Genomic DNA, 20,628 nt, shown 5'->3' with positions numbered 1-20,628 from the left:
CTGCCTGTTGGCCCCTCTCATTCCTGCCCTCAGCTGTCCTTAGTCCCTTCACCATTATGATCCACATACCCCAGACTTTTCTAGGCCTGTGCAGGGCTCAGGAGTAGGAATCAGAACATCCGCTCGTGTGTGTCTGTGTGTTTTTTTTGTGTGTGTGTGACTGTGATCACACACACACACACACACACACACACACACACGGAGAAGCTGAAGTCCCTTCCCACTTTGCCTACGGTGTTCCTCCATCTGGAGTGTTCTCCCCAATGTCACCACCCTTCCTGTTCCTTCACCCCAGCTCTTCACACCTTGAGTTGTCATTAGGAAGAAGAAACATGAGTGAGGCTGACTCTGAGCCCCCGCCAAGGTCAGGCCCAGCTGGAGAGAGTTACTGGGATTTCACACACATTCCTGGAGGGAGAGGGATTATCTCCCTTCTGGGAACCCTGCTGCGAGAGCTCTGACCCCCCAGCCCCTTAGAAGGGAGGAGGAGAGGCCAGGGAATTGCCCAGCCAGGTGGGGAGGGCTGGGGGCATAGGGAACACATTTATCTGTCACAAGCCCATCCTGTCCACCCCCAGGATGCCCTCTTCCCCTCCTCTGCCAGCTCCTCTTTCCTCCCTATCTCCTTCTCATAAAGGGCTTCCTTAGATGGGGAAAGAAGCGCCCCATTTGGAAAGGCACATCGCACAGTGGGAAAAATAATGGCGGGATTCTCTACCTCCTAGCGGTCTGACCTTAACTATGTTGGGCCTCAGTTTTCTCCTCTGTAAAAGAGAAAGGGTAGAATAAGTGAGGTAACAGACGTGGAGAGCCTGGCACAGAGCGGCCTCTGTATCACAGAAGCAGAAGCACATTATTAGTATTGAAAAGTACAACGTGGTGGTGGTACTGGGTTCTCTCCTTTGCCAGGATGCTGGTGGTGGGCTGGCTGTGAGCTGATGAGCTCCAGATTCTTCCAGCACTGGTTCTGCCCCTGGTGGGAGCCACTGCCCAGGACCCAGCAGGAGAGCTGGGCAGAGCTAAGGGCTGAGTCTATCCCTGCAGAAACCAAACATCACTGGTTTAGACTCAGTGTCCACTAAGGAGCTCTATAAACATCCAGGTACCAACATCCCTGCCCCAAACCCTTCCTTAACCCTGTTAAAATCAGTGCAGTGGGGCCCAGGAAGCTACTTATATAGGGAGAGCCTGGGGACAGTCTGGGTCTTTGCCAGGTCTCTCCAGCCACCGGTGGCCATCACTACACAGGGACTCTGCACACCCATGACATTTCTGTCCTCCCTGAGGGTGGACATTCCAGTGGTCTGGGTGGGGACCTTCTCTGTCTTCTGCGCTAGCAGGAGCTCTGACGCCTGCCTGGGCTTACCTTCCTGGGGCTCGGATCTGAGGGTGGGGGCAAGAAGGCCTGAGTGACAATAGCATTAGATTGGTCAAATCTGACTCCTGTTCCACAGCACATGGAGTTAGAAGGATGCAAGTTCAAGGCCAGCTGAGACGACCCCTGGGGATTTGGGAACTGGGCTGAAGACTAACATAACAAGTGGATTTGAAAGCAGGATCTACCCTACAGACCATGGTCTAGAGCTGGTTTGGTGGGTGGGGGAGGAAAAGTAAACCTGTAATGGGGCAGGGGGTGTAAGTGGTGGGAGGAGGGAACAGCAGCCTAACTGCCCCATCCCCACGCCAACATACATATGAACTGCCCCAAGTCTCTAAAACAGCTTGTCCTCTGATCCTCCTGCTCCCTATTTTTGGGGTCTGTCCCGCCCTCCCATTCTTGTTAAGTGCTCAAGGAGACCCTTATCCACTCAAGCCCTAGGACTTCCCTGGATAGAAAAGGATACCCTTGGGAGTGGCCACACTGCCAGCTCCTTTAGGGTCTTCCTTCAGCCACCCTTTCAGTGGCTCTTGGGGATCCTCAAACCCTCCCTGGCCCCTCACCTGCCAGCCTGAGCTTCTTAGCACGACAGCCACTGCCAGTGGGAACCAGTTGTTCTTCTGCTTTATTTCCTCTGGGACAAGATGAACATTTTTCAAGAGGCGTGTTACCAGGAAAATGAGAAGAACAGAAAGATACAAAAACACAGAAATGGGGGAGCCCGTGGAGTGCTTATTTTTTCCTCCTGATACGTGTATGTTATCCAGCCACAGACTCATGAGAAATAGCTGAAGGTGGGCGCTGCCTACAGCGAGCTTGTGCTACCCTTGGGAAAAGTGAGCTTCTTGCCACTGTGGGTATTTTAACAGGGTCCTAAGGTCTCCTAGGTGGGGAATGACCTTGGAAGGTCATTGCATAATGATGATCCTTTACGTGGACACAGAGGTTCATGGTTTACAAAGGGCTTTCACTTGCATTCTCCTAACTTTGCAAATCCCAGGGAATGGGTTAATATTACCATTTTACAGATGAGAAAACTGAGGCACGAGAGCAAAGCAGCCTTTCCAAAGTCACAGAGAGGAAATGACTAAGCTCACTGGGACTCACATTTGGATTCTGAGCCCTGCTGGGGCAGAGCTGCCCGTGTTTCAGGGCACCCACATTTCTTTCCTTATTCAATCTAGTGCGGGGAGCCCACCCATACCAAGTTGCCCCACACCAAGTTGTTCCTGCCTGTTTACCCTCTTCTTCCAGGCATGTTCACCTTTGCAGGGCACTTAAAAGGTGGACAGAGGTGATTCCAGAGTTAATGAGCCATTGGCAGGTCACATTAGCAAGACAGACCTGGCACTCAGGAGGGACTTGGAGGGGCCGGGACCTGAAAAGCTTAGAATTCTCAAAGCAAACAGCCAGAAGCTGAGGGCTGTCTGTCTTCCTCGGAGTGACAGGCATTGATGGTCTAGTTCTCTGTCCATCTGAGTAGGGGGCCCTTGGTCATCCCAGAACCCCACAATATGGCCTCAGGTCCTGGTAGAAAACCCCCCCAATTGAGTCTATACTGAGATAACCTCAACATGGTCTGAAGTAATTAAAATGAGAGGGGATTTAGATATGTAAATGCTTACGATAAATGCAATTAAATTCAGGGGAGTTTCTCCTGGCCTTGCCAAGGTGGAAGGCACAAATCTACCCTCCTCGGGAGTCCTGGTTCTAAGGTTATGTGTGGGTTTTTTGGGGAGCGGGCAAGAGGATGAGCTCAGGTATCCTGGGGGCGGGGACTGAAGACTCAAGAAATCTGGGGAACTTTATAACCTGAACATACTTATGGAGGTGATGAGGAGTGGTGCGTTTTGTTCTGGCAAGTTCTGTGGGCAACATCATGGGATGCTTCTGAGAGATTTGATTATTCCTTCAAGGAGCAAATAATCTTGAGAAAAGAAATAGGGACAGCTGGATTCTGGGTCTTTCTTGGGAGAAAAGCTGGATGAGGACTGAGTTCTCTGCACTTGCCCAGCACTGCAGCCCTGGTGGCAGGCACAGCATCTCCATTTTACGTTACTTACCCCAGATCGCCAAGCTCATGGGACAGAGTTGATGATTGAACTTGGGCTCGTGTGACGCCAAAACCGGGCCCATCTACATCTGTTCCTGCGTGTCTGGGCTATGCTTTGAGATTCCAGAGCACAACTTCAAATGAGACTGTGTATAATGCATTTAGTAAGTTCTAAGCCAATGGGACACTGTGAGCCACGATGGAGTTTGGTTTCTTTTTAATGGGCGGTTCAGTACCGTGTAAGGAGCACTTGGCTTTGAGTCAGAAGGCCTGGGTCCAACTTCTGAGTGTACAAATCACCACCTATGTGACTTTGGGCGGACATAGAACATCCCTGAGCCTGGGGTTGGTTAATTGTCAGCTAAGGAGGTTAGTAGACCTGCCTCTTGCTTACCCCCCACCCCCCAGGGAGCTATGAGGGCCACAGGGCACCCAGGTCTCCCTGCAGTGCAAGGAGCCGGGTCTACTCGTGTTCATGCTTGCTATAAACATTTACATGGAGGTCTTTGCTCCTCCCCACGGCTATGTATTCAACTTTTCCAGATCACTTCCATTTCAACTTTTCATCTTCCATACCATCTTTTCCGGGAAGTCTTTCCTCATGAGTCCTGCCTTCCCCTATGACTCCATTTGATACCAAACATGGTTCCCACAAGCTCACGTTTGACCCTGCCTGGGGCACTTGCTGCTCTGTGGGGACACTAAAACTTGTCTGGGGCTCTGGATCCCCTAGGGGTTAGACTGATGGGATCCCCCTCTCCTGGGCCAGGGTATGGCCCTGTCCTTCCCAGTCTTAACTCAGCAGGTGGAGGGCCGGGTGGTAGACTGGTTAAGTGGCATGACCCCTGGGGCTAGATCAGATGTATAGTTAATAATAGTACCTGCCTCCTAGGACTGAGGTGGGGATTTAACATTGTACGGTACTTTGAACAGTACCTGGTACTTAGTGATACTGTAGGTCTTAGCTATTATTAAAATATCTTGGGTCACTTTGTAATTTCCAAACATTATATAAGCGTAAGGAACTCTTACTGTTGTTAGAGGTTCCTGGGCCTCAATTTCATCACATGAAGGTTAGGGAAAATGATCTTTGAGGTTTTATCTGGTTCCAAAGGTCTGTAATTTTCAAATAGGTAGATAGAGCTCTTGCTTGGTGTTTGCATGTATTGAGCTGTAGGGTAAAAGAATAAAGTATATTGTGGGCCCAGGCTTTGGAGTAGAGAATGTGATTTCCGGGAAGCAACAGTGGGTGTCAGAGGGCAACTCTTCCCAACTGAGGGACCCTGGATGCTGTCTTATCCCAGAGCTTGCAGGAAGGCCCTCATCAATCAGTTGGGGGCTCTGGTTCCCAATGGGCATGCCTCCAGAAAGAGTCCCATGTAAGCCACCTACACTTCCCATTGATCAAAACCTCAGATCTTCCTAGGGTGAACAGACACTTCTCCGGAGGAAAACCCTGGAGAGACACAGCAGCCATGGTCTGTCTTGGGGCTTTGTCACCTCCACCCTGCACTCCTTAAGTAGGTGGCCAGAGGAGACATGTGGGGAGCCCCTCCGCCATGGTTTTCCCTGTGGGAACCCCTCTGCTCACCTCTTGTAGGGGCTGGGGTCATTTTTTTTTTTTTTAAATTTCCCATTAATGTGAGTGTACAAACAACCAGGTCACAATATTTGCACTTGTTAGGTAGAGTCCTTCTTGTTGTTGTGTCCTGCACCCAAAAGGTGTGCCATAGGGCTGTGCCTGTGGCTCAAAAGAGTAGGGCGCTGGTCCCATATGCTAGAGGTGGCGGGTTCAAATCCAGCCCTGGTCAAAAAGAAAGAAAAAAACTGCAAAAAAGGTGTGCCATACACCCTTACATTGTGCCCGTTAAGTGGGAGCACACCAATCCCCTCCTCTCAGCCCCTCCCCTCCCCCTCCTCCCCTCGTTCCTCTCCCCACCCCAACTTGAATTGAACTGAGTTTTTCTCTTATGTGGGTGTGCATTAGATCGTCTACTGGCTTCATATTAGTATTGAGTAAATACTGAGTACTGAGCAAATTAGTATTGAGTAGGGTCATTTGCTTTGTTAGCAGTTGGGGCCTTCACTGCAGGGGAGGGCAGAGTGGGGCACTCTCACCAATGAGGGGTGAGCCAGCTGCCTCCTCCCCACACTCACACACTCTCTGTGGCTACTGCAAGTCAGACTGCTCTGGAAGCTGCCTTTGGCCACAGTCACCTCGGGATCAGCTATAGTAGATACAGGCAATGGGATGAAGAGTGATGATTCATCACTGTCAGGGCTGTCTACAAGCTCTTGGGACCTGCCACTCTGGCCCTGCCGCTTTGTGCCAGGAACAGCTCAGGAGATGCCACCAGGCTCCCATCTCTCAAGGTTTCTGTCTCATCTGCAGCAAAGGCCATCCATGCCCCAGATATGGACTCACTTTGCTCAAAGTCACCTGGGGGAAAATGGCATAGCTGGAAGCAGAATCCAGCTTCACACCTCCAGGCCACTCCCCTTTCCAGTGTGTTTCCTCTGTCACCTGTGGTCCAGCCCTGATCGCCTGCCCTTCCCTCCAGCCCATGATAGTCATCAGGGAAAACTCCACTGGGCATGGCTCCCTGTCCCTTGCCCTTCTTCTTGAGAACCCCCCAGTGCATTGCTTAGGCATCAATTGTGAGGACCAGAGAAAGGTTTTCTTTTTTTTGAGATAGAGTCTCACTCAGTCACCCTGGGGTTGAGTGCTGTGATGTCATAGCTCACAACAACCTCAAACTCTTGGGCTCAAGCAATCCTCTTGCCTCAGCCTCCCAAGTAGCAGGGACTACAGGTGCCCGCCATAACACCCACCTATTTTTAGAGATGGGGTCTCGCTCTTGCTCAGGCTGGTCTCAAACTCCTGATCATAGGCAATCTGCCCGCCTCGACTTCCCAGAGTGCTAGGATTACAGGTGTGAGCCACTGCACCTGGTCAGAGAAAGGTTTTCCAGGGGCCACCGTGACCTCTCAGTGCCTCATGCCAGCCACTCTGAGTTATGTCTGAACTCCAGTCTCCTCATTGCTGGTGTGTCCCTCCTGCTTTTCTGGGATTGCCCCAAAGCACTCATGCTCCCTCTGGTGCTCTGGCTGCACCCATCCTGTCCTAGCCTCCCCAGTGTCTCCTAAGCCCCCAGAATAGGGACCTCTCCTGGGAGGACCCCATCATGGCTGGGGACACCAACCCCGTGTCTGGAGCTCTAGGGAATGTACAATGATGGGCTTTCAAACATTCTTGTTTTAAAATCTAGGAAACTTTCAAAACACCAGATCTCTGATAGTTAGATGAAAAAGTGCTCAACATCATGAAAAAAAATGCAGATTAAAATCACGATAAGATATCACGGTGCCCCAAAGGCTAAAACTAAGAGGACAGATGATTCCAAGTGTGGGCAAGGAAGCAGAGCATTGAGAGCTGTCATACACTGCTGGTGGGGACACAAACTGGCACAGCCACTCTGGAAAACTGATGGTGTCTGCTAAACCCTAGTTCCACTCTTGGGTATGTACCCAGCAGGAATGAGGATAATGGGCTCCAAAGTTACATACAAGAATGCACGTAGCAACTTTATTCACAACTGTCCCAAACTGGGGACAGCTCACATATCCATTGGTGACAGAATAGAAGAGTCCACTGTGACCTATCCATACAGTGGAATAATATCCAGCAATGACAACAACCCTCATGGCTGAATCTCACAGACACAAAAGTAGTGACCTTGGTCTGATTCTATTTGTGAAGTTCTAGGATGAAGGTCCTGCCTGGGAGGGAGTGTGTGTGTCTTGCTCTGGGGCTAGTGACATGGGCGCACACATATGGAGATGAACGCCTGAGATTTGTACACTTTACTATTCCTCAATTGAAAAACAAAAGCTTAAAAATTAAGATTGACAAAGTACTAAAACTTTCAACAGAATCCTGGTAAGTAAAATGAACCAAAGTTAAGACCCATTCTCTTGTCGGGCAGCTCCTGGGCCATTTTTGCAGGTGAAACTTTGGAGGCTGCACTGGAAGTTTTGCTGCGGAGTAAACATAGCCTCACATTCCTGCAGCTGGGCCTGGTCCCCTGTGGCACGTGGGTGGCCCAGCGTGGGGATCCCTACAAAAGTGTTGCCCTGAGGGGCTCTCCCAGTTGCTCCATGCCTGGTCTGTGCCCCTCCAATCAGTGAGTAGTGGGTCATTGTGCAGTGTAATGCTAACCGGAGGGGACAAAACTAAGGGGGTGTTGGTCATCGCACAGCTGGGACAGCACAGGGCTGCAATTCCACTGAGGACTGGGCAAGTGTCCTAGTATTTGATGTCCTTTCCATGACAGGTTCTGTTTCCCTGCTGAGAGCAGATACACAGAGGGGAACATAATGGTAAGAAATAACATTGTCTTAACCCAACTCAGCTGAGCGCTCAGTCTGGTCCAGGCTTTGGATGAGTACTTTACAAAGAGATGAGTTTCCTTTAATTCTTGCAGCAGTCTGTGGTAGGTACCCGTTTTACAAATAACTCGCTCTCTGTACTAACCATCTCTACTCATCCCAGCAGTCTATTCACATAGATGGAGAAAGAAAGCTCAGTGAAGGCAAGTGACTGGCCCCAGGTCCAAAAAGGATAGGTGGCCGAATTAGGATTGAGTTCAGGGTGGTGTGACTGTGAATCCCGGGCTTTCCTCCCACCAGACTTTCAATGAATGTCAGCTGTGAGCTGATCTAATGCTAGAATGAGCTTCCACAAGGACTGCCCAAGGCCTAAATGCTGGTCCTGATCATTGGGGACCCAAGAAAAACACACTTAGGGGGTGGGGGGAAGAAGCAGCCCAAGTAGAGGGTGAAGGAGATTTGCTTAGAGTTAGCACAGATGAGAACAACTCAAAGGTTCACTTGTCCATCAAAATTTCCTTCCTTCCTTCCTTCCTTCCTTCCTTCCTTCCTTCCTTCCTTCCTTCCTTCCTTCCCTCTCTCCCTCCTTCCATCCTTCCTTTTTTCCATCCAGCCATCCATCCTTCATCTGTCCTTCCATCCGTCCATCTATCCGTCTAACCATCTATCTTTCCACTCCTTCCTTACATCTGTCTATCCATCCATCTTTCCATTCCTTCCTTCCTTTCCACCACCCACTAGGAATTTCATCCACCAGGACTGAGTCTCTCTGTGTTGCATGTCGGCATCCTGAGGTCAGTCAGCTGGGTTGGCTGTGCCCTTTGCATTGAGAGAGGGAGGCTAGGCCCAGGGAGGGCACATAAACAGCCTCCCACTCCTTCACTGCCCTTCCTCTGATGGTCAGACCTGTTCCAGGAGAAAGTATTTGACCCTTGGCTCTCAGAATAAGAAGGAAATGGCAATGTGTGTGTGTGTGTGTGTGTGTGTTTTCAGGAATATTTGGAGTAACAGGACCCTTTTTTCTTTTTCTGTTTTAAAATAGGCTTTATTTTTTTTTTTTAAAGCAATTTTAGGTTCACAGAAAGCCTGAGTAGAAAGTACAGAGATTTCCCATAGACTCCCTGTCCTCACATATGCACAGCCTCTCCCCCTATCTAAAAGTCCATGCCAGAGCGGCATGCTCTTGTCACCATGGACCCATTATTAGCAGTGCTTAGGTGACTGAGGGTATTTGGTGCTATTTTGATGGCTTAGTCTTTGTCAGCCATTGTGATAATGCTTCCCACCACGACTGATCTACCAGGTCAACACTTAAGCCTAGGTCTGCCTGACTCCGAAGTCCAGGCTCCCAACAGCTGTGCTGTTAAGTGGCCTGATGGCTGTGGCATAGGCTTAAACATATAAAAAAGTGGTTTGAGGGGAGGGGAGTGCATGGGTGGAGGGAGGGTGATTGGTGGGATCACCTCTATGGTTTATCTTACAAGGGTACAAGTGAATCTTTCTAAAAGTAGAGTATAAACGTCTTAACACAATAACTAAGAAAATGACACGAAGGCTGTGTTAACCAGTTTGATGAAAATATTTCAAATTATATATGAAAACACCACACTGTACCCCATGATTGCATCAATGTACACAGCTGTGATTTAATTTAAAAAAACAACTGAAAAAAAAAAGTGGTTTGGTGAGAAGTAGCTATGTCCCAATATCTGAAGAGCTGTCCTAGGAAGGCCAAGATGAGTTATTTGGTGTAGCTTCCAGGGAGAAATCTATACCAATGGGTGAAACCTAGGAGAGGGACATTTTGTCTGCATAGAGGAGTGGCCCTGTGGTGTCAGCCCTTATCTTGAGAGGTAAGGGGAAGCCCATCAGCAGTGGTGCCTGGGATGCTTGGAGCCCTCCTGGAGACAGGACTACAGACACCACCTGCTTTTGACTCTCACTTTGATAAATTCAGTCTCAGCGTCTATAGTGCACCCGCTCTGTGCCACCTCCGGGCTAGGTGTTGGGAATGAAAGTTGTGATCCTGACCTTCAAAGGGTTTCCAACCCACTGTCCCCATCACCCTCAAGTCCCCTGGGGCTCCCTCAGGGATGAGGGTCTTGAGGGTGTTGTAAAATGAACAGGGTCTGGCCACTGAGGGGAGAGTGGATGTGGGGAGGAGGTCAGGCTGGGGACCCCAGCCTGCTGGTCTCTGAGTCAGTCATTCTCCAAAGGTCTTTACTCACTGTGCAACAGAAGCTTTCTAGGGACCTTTGGGGTCAGTCCTCAGGCAGAGAGGGAAGGACTCACTGGACACAGTCCCTGCCACCCCACCCCTCCCCTTCTGTCTCTCTTGGAGCGTCCTCTAGCATCTGCCTAACAGGACGATGAGGGAACTGCTGCCTTCCTTCACTTCCTCTAGGTTGGTGATTCTATAGAGCAAGCATCTCCATCCAGAGAGGCCTGCGGCACCTTGTGCCTGGGATTTTAACTCATCATCCTGCTTTCCCTTCTGGCAGGTGCCCAGAAAGTAAGCACCCAGCAGGGGTCTGAAACCCGAAAACCTACTTCCTGAGGATCAGAAGTGTGGCTCCATCCTGGTTCCCTACTTAGTGGCCTCCACTGCAGCCACTATCATCTAGGATCCCAAATCTTGGAGATGATGATGATGATGGTGATGAAGATGACTGAGGATGACTAATGATGACAACAGGAAATATGTTATCTGGCACCCACACCCTGCGTGTACTGACTCATTGAATCACCTGATCCCACCCCCCATGCTCCAGTCCCATTTTCCTATTTCAAGACTCTTATGACTGACACCTGGAATGGTCTCTGCCTCCACGCAGGGGGCTCTGATTCTGGCTGTCCATTAGAATCTCCAGGGTAGCTTATTAAAAATACATCTATCTAGACCTCAACCCTAGACTTTGACCCTAACGGCCTTCAAAGGCCTTTCCTCCTCCAACTTTCCCATGAATCTGTCCTTCTCATTCTTCAAACCATCTCAGATGCCAGCTGTCCAGGAAGTCTTCTGATGAGCCCTGTTTGACTCTCAATAACTCCACTCAACATGAAAAGTGGCTGCTGCAAACCAGTCTACATCCTGCGGGGGCTCTTGCTGCTTTGTGAGTAAAGAGAAACTTGTACCAGACCTAGTTCCCCCTGGTGCCACCCCTTGCCCCTGGATTCCTTCCCCTTGTCCCACTCTCAGGAATGTCCCAGCCCTTGAGCATGTTTCATACTTGCTTTCTGATGGGCCGGCTGGGCTAAACCTTAGTTTCTTCTCTAGGTTTTAGTTCTGTTTGTGCAGAATGGATGTTGAACTAGAAGAGTCCTTTGAAAACAACTAACATAGGATAGTAAATTCTCAAGGCTGCCTGGAATCTCTGTCTAGAGAACTTCTACTCATCCTTCAAGGCCCAGGTGAAGTGTCACCTAAGACCTTCCCAAACAAAAATCATCCAGTACTCTGCTACGGCCTGGGGCCCACGTGGCACTGGCTGTTGTGGGATCTGGGATCCCTGGGGTTTTGAATTCCTTGAAAGCAAGAACTTTTGTGGTGACTATCACAGCATTGCACACTGCCTGGCCCAGAGCAGTCAAAAATCTGAAATACATGAATGAATAAATGAATCCCTCAATTCCTTGAACTTATTCCCTTAACCTATAGTCAGGAAGGGGTAGAGTAAGGGGAGGGAGAGAAAGGCCCCCAGTGGTCTCCAGAGACGGGGGTCCAGGCATTTTAGTCTTGGGCCCACCAGTTGAGACTGGGCAAAGGTTGGGGACCTTAGCCACTCAGGCAGGGCTGCCTCCAGGCCATCTGGTTTTTGGTCCCTTGCTCTGCAGGTAGTGGAGTGTGTATTTGTGGCTTGGGCAGGAGTGACAGCCTAAGTAGCAGAAAGTTCTCCTAAGCCTGACTTGTCTAGAAGACTGAGAGTGTCCTGGACTCTCAATGTCCTGGGGGCGGGGATGTCTGTAAGGGGACCTGGGCCCGCTGGAATCTGAAGGAAGGGCCTGGGTCTGGCTTCTCCAGCCCAAAGCTCCACCTAGAGAGGTTGAGCCTGGGACTAATTGGCTTGCCTTCCTTCCGCTGCCGCTGCCGTAGAAAGTCCTGGCTAATTTGCCGGAACGCTCTAGTTAAATGGCAATTAGGATGTTCTGTCCACTGCTCTCTTCCAATATATTAATAATGTAATTAAGCATTTATTGCCTGCACAAATTAAAAATTAACTTAAATGGACAGCCTGGAAAACTGAGGAAGTGACCGCTTAAACAAGCAATTTGCATCTCATCCGAATATCAACACCTAAGTACAACCCCTGCTAGGGTGCCGGATTTGGTCTTTTCCAATACCAGTGAGGGGCCCAGCCAGCTGCCAACAGCTGCTGGCTTCTCCTTCATGCCTGTTTCTGCCCACCCTGCCTGTCCACCCTGCCTGAATCCGAGGTATGGAGAACAGTAGTCTTGTAGTCTCACCCGCAGATGGGCAGCGGGGTTTTGCTATGCAGCCACCTTGGCTTTTATCATCCCTACCTCCTTTCTCAGGGATCCCTGATACTGATTTCAGTGGAAGGAGATGCTACTGGGGTTGCTGGGAGAGGGCAGTCCCAGAAGCCCCCACCACTCCCAGCCCCAGGATCAATTTGTCCTGCATTCCAGCCCATGAGATGGGAAGCAGATGGTGCTGGGGAGGGGGGGAGGAGGTAACCCAGGAACAAGGAGACTTCCCTCCAAACAGCCCCCTGGAGAGACATGGGGTGGGGGCTGGGTCTCAGGGAGAGCTTGCAGGGGATGGGGCTGGACAGTGCCTTCCAAACACAAAACGAAAGGATAAATCTCCCATCTCTCCTGTCTCCAGGGATCTGTCTAACACAGCAGGTGTGACATTGTTGGTTTTCTTTTCCAAACAGCCACAGGAGGGGACTTGGCAAGGAGAGGTAGGACAGCAGGGAGTGGGGGACAAAGGGAACTGGAGAGCTCAGCAGCTCTGGGGCAGGAGGGGCCTGAACCCCTCAGAAGGGCTCCAGCCAGCCCAGGGCCCTCCGTCTCTGCTGGTCCAACCCCAGCCCTCCCAGGCCCCTTCCTGGAGGCTCCCTCCTGAGTCTGCAGGTGCCAGCCCCTTCCTGTCCATGCTGCTGTTGGGTGTCACGGTCCTCCCACTGTCGGAAGGTCGTTCCCTAGCAGCCTGGGAAGAGTCTCCCACGGCCCCTGTGAGATGTTGAGGTGGGGCTCTGTCCCCTCACTCTCCTGTGCTCCCTCCAGCTGTGCCCCATCCCCACCCCCACTGCCATGAGGAAGGGCTGAGTCAGGGAGATGAGAAGAGTGAGGCAAACGGGCTTGTTTTCTTAACACTTTATTTATAAAAAAGTACATTTTTTTTCCTCAGTACATTTTTCAACCCATCATTTTTTTTTTTAATACAAGTAAAAGGGGGCAATGCAAACACCCCCCCAGGTCAGAACCAGGAGAATCTGCTGGGCTGTCCCCAGGACCAAAGGCGAAAGGGTGACGAAGAAACTGAAGCAAAGGTAGCATATCACACTCAGAGGTGAGGATGGCAGCTTCTCCTGGGTTGTTTCCATTTATACAAAAAGAGAAAACCAATGTTTTCAGCCAAGAGTCCCATTCCTCACAGCAGGGGTCAGAAGAGCAGCAGCACCAGGTGGGCAGGGCTCCTCTGGCCTTGCAGGCAGGACGGTGGTGGCAGTGGCAGCTTCCAGGAGCTCTCACTGCCTGGGTCACAGCAGAGGGCCTGCTTCCAGGTGTCCCTGGCACTGGGCAGTTTGTGAAGTCTCCCTGTGGGTGTGGGGGACTGGGAGAGGCCCACGAGTCCCTCACTGGAGGACGGTTTTTTGTTGGCAGTCAGGCTTGGGAGGTCTCTATCTGGACTCCGAGGCCTGAGAGCACTGCCCTCCTCCCAGGAGAGGGGACACTTGTGTCTGCTTGGCTCAGCCAGCTGCCCACACCCACCTAACACAATTTCCGATCCTCTGCTTTGAGGATAGCAGAAAAGTTATTGCACCAGTGAGTTGGGCACATGGGGTGGAGGGTGGCTGGCAGAGGGGGCACATGCCCAGGAGAGGGGCCCTTGTGAGACGCTATGGCCCAAGCACTGGGAAGTGACTATTTCTCCTCAAGGGCTTTCGGCTGGATAAGCCCATTCCTCTACCACATCTGTGCTGAGTGCCCGTCTGGCTGTGCACACACACCTGTTCTTGGGTGTACTGGAGGTGTGTGTGCCTACACATGTGCCGGGCCTGAGGGGGTGGCACTGCAGCCTGTGTTCACCTCGTCTGTGCTGCTGCTTTTCAGACCCTTCTGATAAGAGGGGACTCAGACGGTTCTGTTACACATTAGAACGATATCAAAATCTGTAAGGAAACAGGGGTGGAGGTGGAGTGGGGGTACGAGGACAGAGAGGGCAACGAGAGGCAGGGTGACAACTGGGGAGGCCTTGGCACAATTCATACCAAGTCTATTTCATTTCCAGCAAAACCGAATCTCAGCTCGTGCTGGGGGCAGGAAGGAGAAGCAAAAGGTCCTCATCGCTCTGCTGGGCCAGACCTCCCCTGCCAGCTGGCTGTATCTGCAGGCCCAGCAGCAGTGCCCACCTTCTCACAAACTTGGGGCCCAGAAATGCCTCCTATCTAAACCCAGTGCCACCCCTGCCTCATGCCCACACTGGGCCCAGAGCAGCACCTACCTGACGTGGTCTGTGGCTGGGCTCCTGGCAAGGCAGGACCTCCTACATGGCCCATTCTACATGGACCCCAAAATTTGTGCTTTGCTTGTGGGGAGGGTGTGGAGGTGTCTTAGGGGGACTCAGTGCTTTGGCTGGGCCTGGGGCCTTCGAAGTCCATCACAAAATGAGGAACAGGGGGTGGCAGTGCAGGAGGAGCAGTGGACAGGGAATGCCTCCATCAGGCGGCCCCTTGGAGTGCCCCCTGCCTTGAGGGGAGGACCAAGCAGAGGGGCCAGAGTGGTGTGAGGTGGGATGGGGCAATGATGGAATGTGAAAAAGGTCCCCTGCCCTGGGGGGACACTAATACTGCTGGGAGAAGCAGCCCAGCTCCTCCACTTTCCTCTACCCTGTGGCTAGAAAGACCCCAGAATTTTCTCCCCTAACTCCACCCCTTCCAGTACCTCCAGTGCCTAGAGGGGAGAGCCGCCCCAGGGCTGGCATGGCTTCAGACTTCTGCTACATGGCTACTGGGAGGCCTGGGCTAGGGTCAGGGCAGTGAGGCCAGGTGAGGGAGACCCAGCTGGTGGGCCCAGGGTTGCCAAGGCAGAGATGGAGCTGGCTGGGGAAATAGCAGCACCAGGGAGGGGAGATGGGGGGCTGTGGGGCTCCCTTAGGAAGCCTATGGCGGGTAGGGCAGTGCCCGTGGGGCACAGAGAGGGCTGCCTCCCTCCCCCCAACACTTGCCATCCTATAGAGCCCCTGACGGCCTGGGCCAGGTTAGCTGGGATCTTAACAGGCAGGCATGATGGCCCTTGGGATTGCCTCTCCCAGCCCAGGGTCCTTCCCACGAGCATGCCTGTCTAGAGTGCCAGGGGGTACTGGGGGGCAGATGGAGGAACTGAGGCACTTTGAGCTGGGGGACTTGGGGCTGGGAGGGGTCTTCCTCCATTATATACACAGGAAGACCCAATCTTGGTGGCTGACAGGAACCCAGTGTCCCATTCAAGGAGGGAATCTGCACAAAAGGGAGAGCTTCTCCCAGGTCCTCCCCTCATGCCAGAACAGGTCCCAGGGATGGTGAAGCAGGGAGTGGAGAGTGGGCGGGCAGGTCCCTAACCCTAACCCCCTCCCCCCACCCCCATTCCCGCTGCCAGGCCTGAGACCTGAGGCTTCTACATCGGCCTTCAGTGTGGCCTTATCTGGACTCCTCACCCTATCAGGCTACCTTCTCCATTGTTCCCGCACAGGAACTTCTTCACCTCCTGGAGGTAATTCCCTTCTGGGATCCCAGCTCTGACTATCTGAGAGCCAAGAGTGGCCAACACTTGATAGATAAGGGGGAAATCAGCAACTTCTGTGTTGTAAGAAGTCGTCTGGGGCTGGTCTGAGATTCTATGGTGGAGGCACCGGGGTGCCTAGTATCAGCTGACTCTGGAAGCTTCTACAGGCAGCCCCCATCCTCAGCTGGTAAGGGGGGAGAGGCAGGGCAGAGAGGGGTGGGCTGTGGACAGTGTCCACACTGGATAGGGTGTGTGGCCCCAGGGGAGAGCGGGGCGGAGAGGAGCAGTGTGTGTGCAGGTGTGCATGTGTGTGTGTGTTGGCAGAGGCATGGAAGTGGGGGCCAGCATCCACCTGGAGCCCCACTGTGTGGGGAGCAGACAGGGTAGAGGAGGGGCGATCAGAGCTGGGCCAACTCCATCCTCTGTAGGCCAATGAGGAAAAAAAATGTAAAACCAACCTCACCAGGAAAACCCTGCCCAAGGCTCCACTTAACAAACAAGACTCCTCTGGGTGCTTGGGAGAAGCCACCCCCCCTTTCCTACTTCTCAGGTGCACTGGCTGTCTAGATTGGGGTCCAAACTCCCAGCCAGGGCAGCTCCCCTGGGGGTAGCGGTCCCTCTCCCTTTCAGTGGAGGAGGAGCAGCATCTGGGGGTGGGGCAGGGCTTCTCCTCTGGAGCCCCTGCAGCCCTCCACCCGCAATGAAGAGAACGCAAACAAATTCCAGTGTTGGGGGCCAGGGGAGGCTAGTTCCCCAAACCCTGGAGGGACACCCAGGTACACAGGACAAGAACAGGGCTCCCTACACGAAGGGCAGGCGGGTGGGGCCGGTTAAGGGAGGGTACAGCAACACTAGAGCCACAGTTGAACACAACACCACAGGGAAGGGCAGGGAGAGGGAGGAAATAAAAAACAAAGCCAAGTCGCCTCTGCCCTGGGCTCCCCTGGCCCCCGGGTTTGGGTCTGGCTTTGTGCAGCTGGGTGAGTCTCTGCTGAGCTCCTGGAGAGGGTGGGCAGGGGGCGTGCGGGCAGGCAGGGGCTGGGGAGAAGTGGGCACAGACAGAAGCTCTAGAAGGGGGGGCTAGACGTACCACTCCTTCTTGGAAATGAAAGACCCGTCGTTCTGAGAAACCATGTTCTCAGCCAAGTCCAGCTGCTCGGGGTCGTACGGGTAGCCCAGAGTCCGGTCCCCATAGCCATCCTGACGGGCCTCTGCCTCATCCACGGTGAAGTAGGGGGGCTTAGTGTCCTTGTCGTACTTGGGGTGGGGGCCCCCCACCTTGCGTTCGCCCCCTCCGCTGCCTTCCTCCTCTTCTTCCTCCTCGTAGCTGCTCCCACCCAGCGGGCCGGCCTTTTTCTCATCGTCCGAGTCATCCGGGTACTGCAGGTTCTGCGCCATGGGCGGGTGGTGCTGGGGGATGCCCGCCTTGCTGTAGCCGTTGCCATACACGTGCTTCTTGGTGCTGTAGTCACCCTTGAAGGTGTGCCGGCGCCGGCGTAGGGCCACCACGATCCCGCCGACCACAATCAGCACCAGCAGGACGCTCCCCGCCACGCCCCCAATGATGGCCGTGGGCACCGGCCCAGCGCGCCGCCCAGGTTCGGGAGGAGACGGGGTGTAGGGGAATTCTGGGTGAGGAAAAGAGATGGAGGGGACAGTGTCAGCGTGTGCTCCTGGGGCACTGATAGGGCTGGAGGGAGGGGAGAGGTAGGGAAGGGAGAAGTTGGGAAGGATAGGCTGTCTGCACCCCAGGTTTTAGCAGGTCCAGTTCCAAAGGCCGCTTGGCACCCCACTCTGCTGGGACCCAACTGTGCTGCAGTGTGGCTGGCAGTAGCAGGACAAGCCAGAGGGGAGAGGCAGAGCCACCAGGGCCTTCCATCCTGACTGTCCCTGAGTGTGGTGCTAGCGCAGCTCAGTCCCTAGTCGTGCAGAGAGGCCATCACACCTCTGCATGGCATCCATGGCAGGCCATATGCTGTCAACAGCCCTGTGGAGTAGGCACGATGTTCACTTCCATTTAATACATGTAGGGTTGATTTTCTTACAGGTAAAGCCTTCGAAGTTGTCCCTGGTGCCCCTCTGCCTAACAACTGGTAGTGTCCCCAAACCAGAGACTTGACTTCCAAGACCCAGAGCCTGGAAAAGCCTGGGTGTTCTGTGCTAAATTTTGTTTGCCCCCAGGACACAGGGAAATCAGGTTCCCAAGTCCCAGCTCAGCAGAAGCCCCTGGAAGGCCAATCAGCTGCCAAGGTACCAGAAACCAAGGCTGTGTGCTTGGCTGTGGCCTGGTCCTTCAGGGCAAGGTGTCTATAGGGCCAGGCACCTTGGGGACCCACAGTATTGCCAGCCTGAGCTATAAACATAAGACACTCAGCACGGCAGCCCAGGTACACAACAAGGGCGGGCGGAAAGGGAGAGTGGAAGTGAGTGTGTATATAGCAAAGACCAGTGTACACAAGGTATCGTGCACACGTACACACTCTGTCATCACGGGGGAGCCCGCCTGCCTGTGCTGATGTGATGCATTTGTGTACAAATCTGTGCACTAAGGATACAGTGGAAATGAGATGGCAGGAAGGCGAAGAGAAAGGTTGCTGGTGGGACAGAAGACGAGGTGGAGTGGGTGGCCATCTCTGCCAGTGGGTCAGGCCACCGTACTATTCTGCTCTGGGCATTGCTGTGCCTTCCTTTTCCTTCTAGGGTCTGGGAGGTGACACCAGAGGCCAAAGGAGTCCCAAGGTGAGGTTAAGGGAGGTGGTTCCCAACACCACCACAGGGTGGCACCGGAGACCGCAGCTGGCCTCTGTCATGAGGCACTGGGGATGCCTGGGGGCTGACCTTGCTGCTGGGGCCCTCATCTTCAGGCCCAGGTTGGTCTGGGCATATGTTTTGCCCTCTGGGAGTCTGCTGCTGCCAGCCCATGCCCTGATTTAGTAGCATTCCCTCCACAGGCATCACACTCCTCCTATGAGCCCGCCCCTCCTCCCCGGGTGTGAGTGTGCCGGTGCTGTCCCACCAGTGGCAGGCTGGAGCAGGGTGGAGATTCTAGGAAAGAGGAAAGGCCTTCCTGGAGTTCAGGCTGGAAGGGCTGACGGAAACACAGGGGCCCAAAGGAGGAAAGCCATTCGCCCAAAGTCACATGGCTGGGCTGGGGCCCGCAGATGCTCCTGTGCCTGGCCTCTGCCACGCAGGGGCTGACCAAGAACAAAGAGAAGCACAGCCACTGAAGACGCAGTGCCCTACTCGTCCCAACTGTGTCCTCAGTGCAGGTCACTGAATAGCTGCCCAATAAACATTTACTGAATATTTGGTGTCACTGCCTATCTCCAGAGCAGCCTCCCTGGAGCCTCAAGTTTCTGGCTTACCAGGTCTCTTATGTTTACTGCCCTTAAAAGTATCCCACACCTGCTCCTCATGAGGTGGGAATCACCTGGAGAAGGGGTGCCCTGGTGGCAGAGGGAGGTGCCCGCAGCCTGCCTGCTGCCACTTCAGTTCTCACCCAGATCTGAATGACCGCTCTGCTCTACACCTGGCTTCATTTCCTTATCCCTCCATCCAGTCAGCAAGCACACACTGAGCATCTGTCTTGCTGGTCACAGGCTCCAGAAACTCACAGCCTTGCCTGGGAACTCAATGACACTGTCAGAGACAGCAGCATGCAGGTACCAAGGGAGCTGGCGGTGCAGTGCTCAGGAGTGCTGTGGGCTGGTGTCAGAGCAGGCTGCTTGGAAGAGGCTGGGCTTAGGGAGGCATCAGGTGGAGGGGCCTGCCTTTCTTCCTGAAACATCTCACTTGCTTCCAATACAAGGGTCTTCTGTGATCCTTGCCTTCCCTGCTGAGTGCTGTCTTTGGCTGCATTCTCTCTGCCCAGCTGTCTCATGGGAGGCTCTGTCCCTGGACCTTCAGTCCTGGGCACTGGGCTGCCAGGTAGGAGGTACCTGGGGGTGCCACTTTCTGTTCTCTTTCTTAGTGCCAGACTGGTCTCAGTTTCATGAGGGCCCCTCCCTCTGCTGGCTCTCCAAACCATTTCAAGGTGCCCAGCTCTCACCCAGCTCTGGGCCTTTCTCTCCACAGCATTTGTCATATGGTGGCCCATGGAGCCTCAAACCAGAGGCAAAAACATAAGGGTCAAACACTTAGGGGGATGTTGGCCCATCAAACAGCATCAGAGCCTTTTACCTTCTCACGGGAACACGGACATGTAGGGTGTGGTGTTTCCCAATGGATTGGAGCACAAGCGTCGCCCCTCCTGCCCTAGATCCCTCTCACAGAACTAATAGTTAGTGGTATACATCTGACAAACTGTCTTGTAGCACATCCACACTTGGAGTTCTCACCATAACCCCGACACCTGCCTGTTCCAACTCTGTCTGCCACCTTTCCTCCAAAGCCCAATCCCCCTGGTTCCTCCACCACCACCACCACCACCATCTGTCCACTCTTCCAGCTCAGAATCTCACTCATCTTTGATTCTTCCTTCTTTATCTCTTGGGCCAAGGCTGCTGTCGAATCTTGTTGACTCTTCCCATTCAATATCTTATCAACTTACGCCAAGTGTTACCGTTGTAGTAGATTCTAGACCCTCTCTTCTTTGTTTGGTCTCTGTCCCCCTTTAGTCACCCTGTCCATTGTCACCTAGTTAACTTTCACTGTGTAGACATGACCACTCCCTTTCTCCTAGAGCAGCCATGACTCCCCTACTGGCTGTTGGGTCATGCAATCTGACCTTCAAGGCACCTGTCATGCAACTTCACCTTGGGCTTGGTCAGCTTGCCTTCCTTGCTGTCCCTGCCATCCAAGTTGATGCCTACTGCAAACTCATGCTGTTCCTCCCACCAGGAGTGCCTTCCTCCATTCC

General features: G+C 53.0%; 1 protein-coding gene across 1 annotated transcript in view; it reads right to left on the bottom strand.

The window, feature by feature from the left end:
- Window positions 1-15,627: 15,627 nt before the first annotated feature.
- NECTIN1 (nectin cell adhesion molecule 1) overlaps window positions 15,628-20,628 on the bottom strand; it is a 60,706-nt gene continuing 55,705 nt past the window's right edge. The window contains exon 6 of the mRNA XM_003796809.3: window positions 15,628-17,398. Coding sequence (XP_003796857.1) covers window positions 16,851-17,398 — 548 coding nt within the window. The 3' untranslated portion in view covers window positions 15,628-16,850. The remainder of the gene's footprint in view (window positions 17,399-20,628) is intronic.

Source organism: Otolemur garnettii, unplaced genomic scaffold (assembly GCF_000181295.1).
Source record: "Otolemur garnettii isolate 467f Iridium unplaced genomic scaffold, OtoGar3 scaffold00108, whole genome shotgun sequence".
In the NCBI taxonomy this organism is placed as follows: domain Eukaryota; kingdom Metazoa; phylum Chordata; class Mammalia; order Primates; family Galagidae; genus Otolemur; species Otolemur garnettii.
The sequence above is the reverse complement of the archived record's forward strand: the minus strand, read 5'-3'. Positions and strand labels throughout refer to the sequence as shown.